We start from the raw sequence: 14,820 nt of genomic DNA on the forward strand, positions 1-14,820 counted from the left end.
TAACTTAATCTTATAATAACGTACTTGGTATTGGTCGCAATACATTAGGCATTAAAACATCGACTAGATTCTGATAGAATGTATAGTCCACTTTTTTGATAAAGTCTTGTACTCCTGTACACTGACACATCTGATATAGTTTGGTTCTGAAAAGTAGAAATAAAAGACATTTATTACATATGTTAATGCTTTAATAAAATATAAATTAGAAAAATAATTACATGTAAAAGATAAATATAATTTTTTATATAAAAAAAAACTTTTGCATCTTATTGCATCTTACATCGAGCACAGTAATGATTAGCGCGTTTTGTCTGAGGTACGTGTTTCTGTCTCATCCTTAGATAGCGACGTTTGTATCTTAAATGGATGCATCTCACAGTATACATACATGTTTGTTTACTTAAGTAAATCTATAAAAGCAATACAGAAATGAAAACAATACATGAGCGATAATAATAATAATAATAAATCTGAAATAAAATCAGAAAAACGTAACCTCATCAATTAACTTGTTTAATTATGTTGCAATATGACGGTTGTTCTATTAGATTTTAGCCATCATGATACATTTATAATGACAGTTTAAAATAATGACATATCTTTTCTTTTCTAATTATATATATATATATATATATATATATATATATATATGATTCCTTTATATATTTGATATAAATCTCTTTAATATAATACATGTCATATATACTTTGACAAATACTTCTCCTCTTCACATTCATCACCGTTATTATTGTCCTGGCTGCGCCAGAATTCTCTCCAAAGACTTTCTACCGTAGCGAATTCGAAATTCAGCACCGCATCTAAGAACGCTTCGCAGTGTTCTCTGTATATGCTGCGGAACGTATCAATATCTTCGAGAGTGCAATCCTCAGGCAGGGACGAGTCGTGACTAATAAAAATATCTGGAAAATCAGGAATGGCGCCGCTTGCTTCGCCGAGATACTGGTGATATTGAGGCGATGAGGAATTGGCGGAGATATTCGTGTTCGTGTGCGTGTTATTTTCGTAAGATGAATCTTGCTTTTGATTGACAAATTTGAATCGTTTGGCTTGAGAATTTGCGCTCTGCTGTTGTCTTGATGTGCCATCTTCGTTTATTACACTTAACTGTGAACTTGGCTTAACACGAATTCCATAATAATGATACTTCGAATTTCCCCTACAATAAAAAAGAATGACAAACGTTATTAATTTGATAAACACTACCATTTTCTAATTTGTGAAGTCTTTTACCTAGTTCCTAAACGCCTAGTTCTTAAGCCCAAGAATACAGAACGTATCAATTTGCCAAAACTAGCTGCGTTTACAGGATCTAGTTTGTTTTCGGAGCAATGGCGTAAATAATGATTGTACAGTGTTGATCTTGGAAGGGACACGCCGTCGGCGGTTTCGTAATTCTCCAATAACCAATGGACCTATTGAGATCAATTGCGTAAAAAATTAATGCTTATGTTTTTTACAAATAAAAATAGTTTTTTATTGAAAAATATATATATAGATAAAATAATTCTACTAAAAACCAAAATAGTAATCCGTTTTACACAAAAAAAAAATTATATTAAAATTATTTCTAAAATAAATTTATATTAGCAACAAACAAAAATAAATTAATTTCTTTTAAAGATCTATCAATTGCATAATCACTTCTTATGTGTCTCACAATATAGAGATCCTACGAAAGAAGACTTTAAGAAATGCACATTAGAACACAATACAAAGCAGTTTAATTAATAAGACATGCTATAAAAAATTAGAAATTAATAGTACTGATTAGTACGCTAAATAAGCTATGAAATGTGGGGAGTCGATTTATTTTTTTTTTTTTTGGGCTTACGGTGGCCTGGGAGACTCTAGTAGCATGCGTCACGTTTGCCGCTGTCTCTTCCACGGCGACAGTGGTACCTCCAGAATTACCGCTGATCAAGTACGCCCCGCCACCACCGCTAACCACAGCCTCCTATCAAACAACCCAACATACCGATGTTTCGTTAACCCCCGAATTAAGAAACGAACAAAGATGTACTTCTCTTTAAGACTACTAACATTTGCAATTCTGTTTGCAAACTTTATACTGGAAAAAAAATCCGTAATAATTATTTAAAAAACTATGAGAGAGAATATTAGAGCATTTATATACAAAATGTTGGTAAAACTACACAACTGATTAATATGAATTGTTTTTTTGCTTTTCGAGAAAATCTTACTAGTTGCACTACAATTTACTGAACCACCCTATTTGTATGCTACAAATTTTTATCAAACTCTTGACGCTATAAACAATTATTACGTAACTCTTAAAACTATTGTATTAAATCTGATCTGATACAAATTTTGATGGCTCATGTAATCATGCAGAGCACAGATCCCCATGCCTGCAGCAATAAGGCATAAATATGTATCATCACAAAAGTATTACATTAATCATTCAATCTAATCGAGACCAGTTTATTCAGCGTCTGAAAGATGAAAGAGTAGCCTGAGAAAGTCATAGAACATGCAATTTACCGCAGTCTCGGTTTGCGGGCTGGCGCGCGTGGCAGCTGCAGATATGAGTGTATGGGTCGGATCTCCCTCTACTACGCTCTGTTGAATCAAGTACGTGCCATTGCCCTGCGACAACAGTTGCCCGGTAGTCGAATTCGTGCCTTGTCCTGTAACCTGATGATATAAATAATGTTAATATCGTCACAACTTTATCGCGATAATTATCACACTATTTGAACATGTAATTACCTGTGCATATGTGACTGGTGTTGTTGCTGGAGTGTAGTATTGACCTGAAGCTGGAGTATACATTGCTCCCGTTTCACCAACAGCATAAACAGGATATGTCCTAAGCAAAATATATATATTTCGTGATTGTTATAGAGAACGTTCGGTAAACTATAAATAATGGATAAGTACGAAATTGCGATACTTACATCTGGCCATTCGCTGGTATATACGTGGAACCATCCCCTTCAACATATTGAACGTAAGTTGGATGAGAGATCGACTCGGACCCCACCGCTTCTGCGTCACCGGACACTAAAAAGAGACAGAACGTAGAATGTATTTAAATAAGTTATTTGTATCAACACATAAAATTTAAAGTATTATTAAAATTTTCGGTTATTAAGGAAGTTTGTGTGTAAAATGATTCTTATATGACAATATATGAAAACAAAATTTCTTGCGTTCTTGCATAAACACAAGAAATTTTATTTTTACGTAATAACAGAAAAGTACCATATGTATCTTTGACACAGCACTTGGAATAAAGGTAATTTTGTAAATAATAAAATTACAATCATATTTACGTTTGTCGATGATAATGCTTAGTGGCGATAGATATAGATGAAATAAACTGAATAATGTTAAATATTGGCGCATAAGAATGCAATCCGTTCATTGATCTGGTAATTTCTATGAAATTAAAATGTATAACTATAGATAATAAAGAGGACAAATAAGGCATGCTGGTTATATTCTGCCCTCACCTACAGCTGTTGTGAGGGCTGCGTATGATGATGAATCACTGGTGCCTAGTATGGTCAGAGTAGAAGTACAGAGGTGCATGTTTTTCAGCAGCATGGAAAGGGCCAAATCTCTACTCAAACACTATAATTTTTCAAACTGATCCTCATACTCACCATAAATAGTAAACTTTATTCCCAATTACACGTTTTGTACACGACATTAATTTCTGTCTTTGTGTACAATGGATACTATCTATAGTATTAACCGTTTGCAATTTGATGATTCGCAATTAAATTTGTGCACATCGCAATAAGATCAAATAAGGATCAATTCTTCTCTTCACTATCAGATAAGAAATTTGTACTCAGTTATTACCTGTGACTGTTATATAGTGCGGGGAACCACTGACAATGGTGCCAGCCGATGTAGAAGCAGCGTCGGAATCCACCAATGCGTGCTGACCCGAATGGGTAGTATTGACCACTACCTGTGCTGTAACATGCGCTGGCGTACCTGTTGAGCCGTTGGACGAATCTGCAGCTGTGTCAAGTGGATCCTGAACCAATAACTAAATTATTATTTATAGTATGCATGTCCTCATGACCCATAACTGGATTTTATAAAAGAAATAAAAAAAAATGACATATGCCTCTTGTATGTATATACTATAAATATCTATATATTCTAGATAGAATTGGCTTGGATTTTATTTCAACATTTGTGTATATCACTCTTATCAGTTGCTAGGAGCAGATGGCTCAAATATGTTATCAGATTGGATATGCAGCACCTATAAAAGTATGTTGCAAACAGATGCTATAATATCTAAAAAGATTATATATATATAGAATAAATTTTTATATGTATATTTCTTGTTATATTTTTTATTTTATAAGTACATATACAATAATAGAGAGTAACAAAGAGAAGAAAAAGCAATTTGACATATAATATAAATTGTAATTTACAAGATATAACTATGACATTAGACTTAATAATTCTTGAGAATAATAAAAATAATCATTCTCATAAATGACACGGGCAAAAGGCATAGTAGAAAAATAATGCAGAATAATATTACTAACCTGAATGGGCTGCAAGTTATTTGGACTGGAAGAATCAGGGTTTGTCACGACAGTGATGAACTCTGCTTCTGAGGTTCTAGCAGACTGAGTCTGTGCTACGCTGCCGCTGCCACTGGAACTGGAAGTAGTAGTCACGACAACCACATTTTGCTTAGAATCCACCCCTACTGCCGTGGAGCTACCCCCACTGTTATTAGCCCCGGTGGATGCTGCTGCGAGGGTATACTGGGCTCCTGTCGTAGTCATGGCAATCACTCCTTCACCTCTCTCTGCACCCACTGAGTCGTCGCCACCACCGCTACTACCTCTCCTCTGCTGGAGAGACAAATCTATAACAGAGATACACACATACACCATCTTACTAAATATCAATAACATCTTCTACCAGACTCAGCGGAGAGATCTTAAGGATAGCGTGCCTCTGAAATCCTAACATCAATACTATCTCATCAAAACAAAAATATTACTGATAATTATGAAACAAAATATAAAACATATATAAAATTCAAATATAATCTTATAAATATTTTAAAATAAAGTATCACTTCTAATATCTCTCTTTTGACATAAGCTATTATATTTTATAAAATTACATAAAATCTATTGTGTAGAGTACTCTTAAAATTGTCTGCAAATTAAAATGAAAAACTTTTCACATATATATAATTTTAGTATTAAATATAACATTAAACTGATTTTTTAAACATTTCCTTGAAAAATGTGAAAGAACTTGAACCTATTTTCTATACAATAGCTACAAGATTGTCAAGGAATTATTTTCATATTGAAGAGCGCTATGTACGGTCGCAAGAACCTGTCGATAAAACAAGTTATCGCTAAGGAGTAATGGGAAAGAAGGGACAGAGAGAAAGAGAGAGAGCGCCATATATCGTACTACTGATTTTCTATAATAAGACTTTCGCTTCGGGATGAAAAACCGATCTTGAATCGACGAAACGCCTTTCAAGACCGAGCCGACAACAAGCGCGATACGCGCGTTGCCGAAGTAACGTCACGAATGAAGATAAAATCGCCAGCCGCGTCCCGGCCGTCGTCCTAACCTATATCGCAAAGATCGCAATATAACATACTTTCCTCGCAGGTGCGGCGCATTCAATAATCCGTAGATCAAAGAGAAGCCCCGGCGGGCTTGCGATACCAATGGAACACGTCACTGCCATTATTACGCGCGTGTATCATGTTGTATTGGCGCCGTGTACCTGTTGGGGCGGCACTGCAGGTACCAAACACAATGTATCAAGGGGAAGAAATCAGCCGAGGAGGGAAAGGGATGAGGGTGCCAAGGGGCGCGCGAGGGGTGGCCCAGAACCACGGTGCGCTACCTACGCGTGACTGGACATAAGGCTCGCTTTAAGAGGGTTGGAACGTACAAATGAAAGCGGCACGGGATCACGAAAGCAATTAGAGAGTATTATCCTGAGTCCAGCGTTACAACCCCCGGCTCTTTTCCTCTGAGGATGGACCGGGAGCTAATAAACGACGCACACTACCGCGTTAATACGCTTCGCGGGGGAAAGGTAGCCATGCTTCCTCCCCGTCGCTTTACGTTTCACTTCTCTGCAAATTGTGTAATAAAATACGTAAGATACCTACCTACATCATTTTATTTTATCTAGAGTGTGTTTCCGTTCTAATATTAAAAATATGAGATCGTAAAATATAGGGGAGCTGGTATATCTCGATAAGAAAATCATTGTTACTCGATGGTATCGATCAGGAGAAAATTGTGTAATAGGATCCGATGTTTCCTATTTTGATATATCCATACCAGCTAATTAATGTAGGACTTGGTAGAAAGATGCACTAATATTGCATAAACATAGTTGCCCTAAAAGCCAAACTCACATTAGGCTTTTTTTAGCTAAACTTCGTAACTCACATTTTCTCATTTTTTTTCTCCACGTTGGAGAAAAAGACAGAAAAGATGTGATGATCGAGCAAAAAGGTCGGCTAAATAGAAGCCTTATAAAAAAAATTAAATAATTGAAAAAATGTTCATTGTTTGAATATGATAACTTTGTCATGTATGAATACATATTATTTTTTAAGCTAAAATTTTGAAAACATTTAAATATAATTAAATTCTTTCATGTTTCTGTAAATAAAACTTTTTGTATTATTATTTTTCCTGAATATATACAAAATGAATATTAATGGTTACATCAATTTTTTTACCATGGCAGATAAATTATCGCGTTTATTTATAAAGATAAAATATCACGTTTTTCATTTTCGATCGCCCGAAATAAAAATTAACGAACTTCGAAAAAAACAGGAAACTCGTAGCAAGAAATACAATTGTCGATAAAACGGTCGCAAAGGGAGAAAACAAAAGGTAAAAAGCAAGAAACGGGAATCAAAAAGCATATTACAGAATAAAGCTTAAGACGTTTTAAAGACGTTCAAAAATGTTCATCAAAGTTATCATATTCAACCAAATTTTTTTCGTTCGCTTAACTTATTTCGTAAAGCTTGTTCTTATTAGCCGACCTTTTTGCACGATTCATCTTTTCTCTTTTTTTCTTCAACGTGGCAAAAAAAAATGAGAAAGACAAACCAAGAAGTTTAATTAAAAAAATAAAATAAAATAAATAAGATCAACTTTTAATTTTATTCTTCCCAGTTGCAGTCGATAATTTATCTCCCATGGTAAAAAGCTGATTCAACTATTAATATTCACCTTGTCTAACGTTATGTTTGAAGAGATACCTGACGTAGTATTTTGCTGCAAATATTACTAGTGGGCTGATATGGGCTTGTGTTTGTTACCTACACACTGTAATATTACAAGTGCACCTGGCCTCTGTTATGCATGGCTGATGGGGACAGACTTCTGTTGTCCGCAAGTCCTTCCTATCCATAGGATATGTTTACGTATCCTGTACATATATCGACCTCCCCTGTGTAATTTGTATATGAGAAACCATTATTTAGGCTTGTTAAACAGAAGCTATACATATCTGCCTTTTATATTAATATATCCATTCTGGTTCCAATATTCTGGAAGCGATATGCACCTGGAGTCAGATAAACCCGCAGGCTGAGAATTTATGCAGATGTTGAAAAGTAAAATGGCAGAGAGATAAGGGATAGATAACGCGAAATCAAATGACAAACAGTAGAAGGGAAATTAAACTATGGAAAAATTAAACGTACTTCTATTATTTGCAATAAGTGCGTTTAGACGGGCCGTCCCTCAAAGCAAGTCGAGGCAGAGATTATTGAAAAGGATTAAAACATTCATCAGAGTTACAGGGTGGAAAATCGCATTCATGTAATTGATAAACCCATTTTAATTAGAAATCTTCATTACATCTTCATATTAGACGCCCTATAGGAAATATAGTATAATAGGTTCATCAATGCGTTACAAATTAAGGGCATCTATCTAAAGCAGATCTCTTAGCAGAGAATAAAGATATCACCTTGTTTCGATATAACATTTAACTGAATCATTATTCTTCAACAGATCGATATATCGTGCCAGAATTGAAATTGTAAAATTATCTAAAAAGAATCCCCAAAAAATTCAGACTTTATTTTCTGCCCTAGCTCCAGGTTCTCGCTTGAATGAACCAGGTAAAATCGATTCTAACGGTTCACCCTACCTAGAAGCATTTCTCGTAGGTTGCTTGCGTTATGAACGGATTCAACGTGATCGACATCACTCCAACGAGCACTATTCCATGTTCCTATGTTCACGCTAAGGGTGTCTTCCAACAAGAGATACAAATAACAGTGTAACGCAGCACATCATTTTATCTTTGCTCGAAGCTGACAAACGACAAGGATGTAATGATTTAAAATATGGACTTTCTACAATAAATTATTATCTAAGCTATAAGTTCCAAGCCATAAAAAATTGACCAAAATCATAGTCGATTATTCTTCTCACATTTGACTGAGACTGGTCAGTTTCTTATAACTTAGGATTTAAACTGAAGTAACAGATTATTGTAACATATGTGAACACTGAGTATCATTCTTACTTCATTGACAATCAGTGAATAATACAAATAGAGAGATAGAAAAAAAGATAAAAGACAGAAAGAGAATAGAGAAAGTAAATAACAAAAAAATGATACTTGTGTTGATTTGTGTAACCAAAGAAAAAGCACTCTGGCTGTTACACGTGTCATTTCTGGATGCTTTTCAGCAAGTGTAACATAGTAATTACATCCTTGATGCTTGTTAATGTTAAACAAAAATGAAATAATCATTGTGTTATGATGGCTGCATTCAGCAGAGAAAGCAGCTTTGCAACTACTACAAAATTCTTTAATACGATTGGTCTTGCTCTTAGTTCCTCCCAGTATCTAAATATATGAACATGAAGAAATCATATTAATGAGTTTTGCTGGAAAACACCTTATGTTTTCCTTTTAGACGACAGCTGACACAAATGTCATTCTATCCTCGTTAGTACTCAATAAATAAGAAAGATAAAACGACACTTGTGTCAACTGTGTCTCATAAAAGGAAAGCAGCCTAAATATTCGAGACTCTCACGATTCTCTGTTCAAATCTTTACATTCTGTGTGCGCCTACAAGCGAAACCGTCACAAGGACGATTCGCGACGACGTCGGCGTCTCTCCGTTGACCTGACTGATCGGGGAGCAGTGACAGACGTAATCCATCTGTCTTGTCCTCTTTCTTCCTCTCTCTCTCTCTCTCTCTCTTATTCGCACTCACCTGTCTTCATGAATAGCGTGTGCTCGAACGCAGCGGCGCCCGGGCGCACTTGCGCGGCCGAACGACGTGTCCCTCCGTCGTTGTCGTCGCCGTCGTCGTCGTCGAGCAGACACGCTCTCTACTTCCTTCCCTCACTCTCTCTCACTCTCTCTTTCTTCCTCGGGCACGCGCGCGCGCGCGCGCTCTTTTTCGTTGCTGCCTTGGTCTCGAAGGCGACAGCCCGTCACCCAGGAAACCGCGCGCCGCAGGCGACTCGTAGGTCTCTCGTGGCGCTCGCTCGCTCGCTCGCTCGCACGCACGCACGTACGCACGGCGCCGACACAGAGCGCGAAAAGAGCGGGGCGACACACTCCGACGGACCCCCTATACTTTGTTGTGGACGGCTGGCCGGAGTGGTGTTGCTTGTCTGCTGCTACGGTCGCCTTGACTACGGCATCACTGACCGCGTCACGCGCAGGGCCGTATGCGATGCGTGCGGCACCACGACGCTTCCTTCGCGCGATTCTTTCCCGCTTCGTTCCCGTTGCGGCACGTTGAAAGCGAGCGTCTCTTCCTTGAGGAAACGTCACGAAGGAAACTTTCTCACTAACGCGCGTCCATTTTTTCTCATTGCTACATTTTTTATATTTGGAATTTTACTTTTTTTTCTCTTCAACAGCCGAATTATCGTTTTCAGTGTAAAAATTTGTGGCGACTTCTAGCAACGCGAACAGATCGTTTAGATCTTTGAGAAATTGGAAAAATCGAGAGAAGAATGAATTTGAATCGGCTACCGAAAGAATTCCCGCGTTTTTTGGAACGTGAATGGTAAGTACCTGATTTTGGCGCCACAAAAATTTGGCGCATTGCTTGCCACAATTTTGATTTTCGAAAGATTCGAAGATCTTTCACATTGGAAAATGAGAACGGACCGAATGTTTCCATCCGGAAACTGTAAATGAGGAGGTGAAATGGGATGAAACGCGATTAGCCGATAATCCACGAATTTTTTTTCCGCCGCCGTCGATGCGTCGATGGCGAGAGCGCACGTCATAATGCGGTTTTTGAGCGCCATCTGTGGAGCATACATGCAAATGCTACGCCAATGACGTACTAAGTAGCCGCTGCCCCCATTTCTGTCTCATCTTATTATTAGTAGATAACAAATTTTGATTAATTAATTTAATTTAATTAATTTATAAAGGCCCTTTTTCACCAATATAGATTAACCCAGATAAACACACGATATTTTGACGATATTCTATGTCACAACATACATATATGTATATATTTAGAATATTCCTACTTCCACTTATTTCTTTTATTTAAGAGCAATAATAATTAAAAAATAATTAATTAAAATATCCTAAGAATATCATATGTGCTAGTCTGGAAACTTTAATTTTGCTTCAACTTACAGCGAATTTAGTTGCGAGTGCATTATATGTAGTACATATTAAAACAATTTTGTACATTGATAAAACTTCTTGTATAAAAATAAAATAAAAATATTCCGAATTGTAAAATACAGATTTTACTTAACACAATAAAATGTGTTACAAATTTCATAGTTTAATAAGTTTTTATATTTTTATAAGACATATTTTTATGTATATAATTTGTGTAAGGTGCAGCTTTAATGTGCACCAATGCGTACTGTGCGCATCCAATCGAATTCACTATTACTCTTCATCTTCTTTAATTGTACAGCTGATTTTTCATGTACAACATGACAGCATGTTACAGCGGCAAAATGCTATTATATTGGTTAAAAACTTTTGTGAAATGGTATACACTTTCGAACTTGAATTACATATATATGACATTTTGTTGCCACAGCGTGTTACATATATGAAAAGTCAGCTTTAAAAAATTATAAAAAAATAAAAAATAAGTTGAATCAAAATTAAATATATTGATGGAAAGGGCGAAAATTATTCGTAAAAGAATTAATTTATAAAGCAATGTCTACCTTATTAAACACAGGAATTACTAATTTTACTTAATTAATTATTTAATTTAATTAAAAATTAGATATATTTTTAAGAAAGATTTAGATTAAGGATAACGAATTGCATAATAATAACGTTGCTTTTAAATAAATCATCTTAATCAGTTAACATATCTGTCCACTTATCCATATATTGTTCACATGGATATTATAGATGTATAAATCCTTTGTTCAATTTAAGAAAAATTAAATTATAGGGACAATTAACTATACATAATTTAAGATTTTGTAATAAATGATTGCTAATTAATTCTGTTGAATATCAAATCATTTTGATAAATTAATCAGAGTTTAGTCATTTATGTACCCTCGTATTATTATTCCGAACGACATTCATTCATTAAATTTAAAGAAAAAAAAAGAGAGAGAGAGAGAGAGAAGAGGAAATTAAAATACAATATAAAAGTTATAATTAAATAACTAAATTATAAAATTAATAAATTTCTTTTTAGAATCAAACTCATACAATACAATAGTTCTCCGAGAGACGTCGTTAGGTGGTGGATGACCTTTGAAGATGTTTTTATATGTCTCTTGGAGAACAAAACGTATATCTATATGTCATATATGGGAATGTATGCAATTAGACATAACTTTTGCTCAAATGGAGAATTTATTATTAATTGTTCTAAATAAATCAATAATATTAATAATTAAAAAAATTAATAATAAAAGATCAAGAGAGCGAGGTTATAGTGGAGACGATTGGCGACTTCAACGAGTGATCGATCATCCCATTGTCCGTTCATTGTGACGAGGAAAAAGGGTCGCGAGATATGCAAGACACGTGCCGAAGCCCGTCAATATTAAAAAAAAAAAAAGAAGGAGATAATCGCTTACACAACAGTGATCGGTTTCTAATGAAGTAACGAGGCATATCCGACTGGTACTCGTTCGTCATCAGCGCAAACTCAAGATTTTCACAGCAGAAGGACGGCGGGACCACAAAATTGAAATTCACTACGCCAGCTCTTTCCATATCCGTGTTCCCTGCCAATCTTGTGAAGAAAAATTCGTTACACTTCCCTGAGACGCCGTCTTTATGAGAAATATAACCTCCGTTAACGAGAAGACTTTTAAAAATAGAGGAGACACGAGTCTCGTCGTTGCGATAACAATTGCGAATCGCTATCGATTCATTTCGGAGAATTTTATAAAATGAGATGAATTCTCGATTTTAAATTACGTTTACTTTTAAAGTATATCTACTTATAATACTCTTTTTGTGGTCATAAAACTTCTGGCTCCATTCATTAAAATTTGATATATTTATAAAATTATATGTATAACATATAATAGAATTATATCAATACACAACGAAATACGCTTATATAAGAAAATGGGAGTCAACGCAATTATTCGTGCGATTATCTTATGTTTATTCTACAAAAATACGCGCAATATGTTACATTTGATGACAATATGCGCAAAAATATTGAATTTTTCAATTTATTAATAAAAATAAAAGCTTAATTTGGGGGGGACTACATATATATATATATATATTACTTTGGATAAATATTGCGAAGAATATTGCTACGTCGACCCGCCATCAGAGGTCTATCGATATTCGCAAATTCTCGTAAATGCTTTGACACGCGTTGAAAGAAAGATGCGATGGACATTCTGGACAAGATAAAGTCTTCGTTTATCAAACGATTGAATGACCGATTGAAACAATGTTTCACCATGTTGTGATAGGAGAGAAAAAAAATGTTTCTATGTTTCTCTATTTATCAGACTCTTACTATAGTCTTTTCGTATTACATAATTGTTATTTATCAATAAAAATTATGTTTAAAAAATGTAATTAAAAAATTAATGAAAAAGGTACTAAGGTATGGACTCTCTATTAATTAAAAAATGCAGATTTAAAAATATTACTATGAAATCGGAAAAGTAGTGGCTCAGAAAAAAAGAGTAGGCAACTTTTAATCGTACTAATAAGGATTGAGTCAGCTATATTGCAGTAATCTTATGTATTTTGTGTACGAAACATGTATGTACACAAACATGTTGCTTCGTTTGCAAACGACAGCGACGCCGACGACAGCTAAGAATGTGGGTCAATCGGATATCTTACGTCCAACGCGAAGTTGGCGCAGCATTTTGAATCGATGATCAATGTGCGTGTCGCACATGCGCATCTCGCTCGCAGTGACGGATTTAGGTTACCTGTGGGCCCTAAACAGATTCAAATTGAGAAAAATGTATAAACGATTCTTGTTCGGTTCAATTTTTGTAAACAAGCAAAATGATCCGTAATATAATCATCCTCTTCATCTAAAATTAATTAATCTTAAATTAATTTCAATCTAAAATATTAATCTCCTTAAAATTAATCGATTTAACATTAATCAGCTTGAAATTGATTTAAAATTAAAATAAAATTCAGTCTAAAATCTATCCATATGCTTTTATAAGAAATTTCAAAAATTAGCAAGAAAGAGAGAGAGAGAGAGAGAGAGAGAGAGAGAGAGAGAGAGAGAGAGTTTGTCGAGACTCAACGTATTTTGTAAAAAAAATTCGTATTAATGATATAACGTAATGAAATGATGCATTGGCAATATATTTGAATTATAAATAAAATTGTTTATATGATAACTACAATGCGACAGTATATAGGTGAAGGGCTCTTTTTTGTGCATCCTTTTGCAGTAATTTATCGCTCGCGCGCGGCGTCTGCGCGAAGATGTCATATGTTGTCAACTTGTCAGTAGTTGTCTAGCGATTTGTGAAGGTGGTTGACATATCGGTTTGTTGTCTGATCACCAGAAAAATGATGACCTCGTCGGAAACTTCGGAAATGGAGAACCCAGGAGAAGAAAAGGGCGCCGAGGACTCGGCGATCTTGGAGGTGAGCTCAATGGCAGTGGGCGGGATTGTGAAGCAAGAGAGTCGCGACGTCGACTACCTGTCCAACTGCAGCACCTCCATCGAGGGATCCGTGGTATGAGTGTAACATAACCTGGGACCCAATTTGACAGTTCCCCATGCCTCACTCATACTGTCATCCTGTTGCTCTGGAAATGATTAATAAATTAAAATTATAGTAAATAACATAATGTATGTGACATGTACGCGGTAAACTCATAATGATTTTGATCATTACTCCATATGTTCGATTCATGAATTTGGCTCTGTAGAACCATATGATTCATTGTTGATTGATAAATATTAAGGAATTTATGTAATCTTACAACTATGTCTCTTTCCATTAATAGCTTGTTGATCCCCTAAAGCTCTCTTTTATTACTTGCTCTAGTTTATTATCCTAAAAGAGATCAATAAATTTATATTATAGTACACAACATAAAATATATGTGATATAATATATGATTTTGATCATCACTTTGTGTATTTGATTATGAGTTTGACCCTGAAGAATTTCATACAGTTAATCATTAACTGATAAATATCAAAGAATTTTCAAGCTTATTTTTCTTTCTATCTATAGTTTGTTAACTGACTTTAGTTCCTTATCTTTTGTTTGCATTTGCCTTGAAAGAGATCAATGAATTAGAGTATAGTAAATAATACTTATATATATA

At 35.1% G+C, this 14,820-nt stretch overlaps 2 protein-coding genes across 2 annotated transcripts in view; one reads left to right on the forward strand and one right to left on the reverse strand.

Annotated features, from left to right (window-relative positions):
* Nucleotides 1–12,248, reverse strand: part of Rfx (regulatory transcription factor Rfx) — a 13,938-nt gene extending 1,690 nt beyond the window's left edge. Inside the window, 11 exon segments of the mRNA XM_018548876.1 lie at nt 21–146; nt 710–1,180; nt 1,255–1,436; nt 1,856–1,978; nt 2,527–2,679; nt 2,755–2,854; nt 2,943–3,048; nt 3,501–3,608; nt 3,856–4,036; nt 4,566–4,894; nt 12,110–12,248. Of these exon segments, the coding sequence (XP_018404378.1) occupies nt 21–146; nt 710–1,180; nt 1,255–1,436; nt 1,856–1,978; nt 2,527–2,679; nt 2,755–2,854; nt 2,943–3,048; nt 3,501–3,608; nt 3,856–4,036; nt 4,566–4,894; nt 12,110–12,248 (2,018 nt within the window).
* Nucleotides 12,249–14,048: 1,800 nt separating this feature from the next.
* Nucleotides 14,049–14,820, forward strand: part of LOC108780854 (sorting nexin-30) — a 10,768-nt gene continuing 9,996 nt past the window's right edge. Inside the window, exon 1 of the mRNA XM_018548668.1 lies at nt 14,049–14,219. Within this exon, the coding sequence (XP_018404170.1) occupies nt 14,049–14,219 (171 nt within the window). The remainder of the gene's footprint in view (nt 14,220–14,820) is intronic.

Source organism: Cyphomyrmex costatus, unplaced genomic scaffold, assembly GCF_001594065.2.
Source record: "Cyphomyrmex costatus isolate MS0001 unplaced genomic scaffold, Ccosl1.0 scaffold75, whole genome shotgun sequence".
Lineage (NCBI taxonomy): Eukaryota > Metazoa > Arthropoda > Insecta > Hymenoptera > Formicidae > Cyphomyrmex > Cyphomyrmex costatus.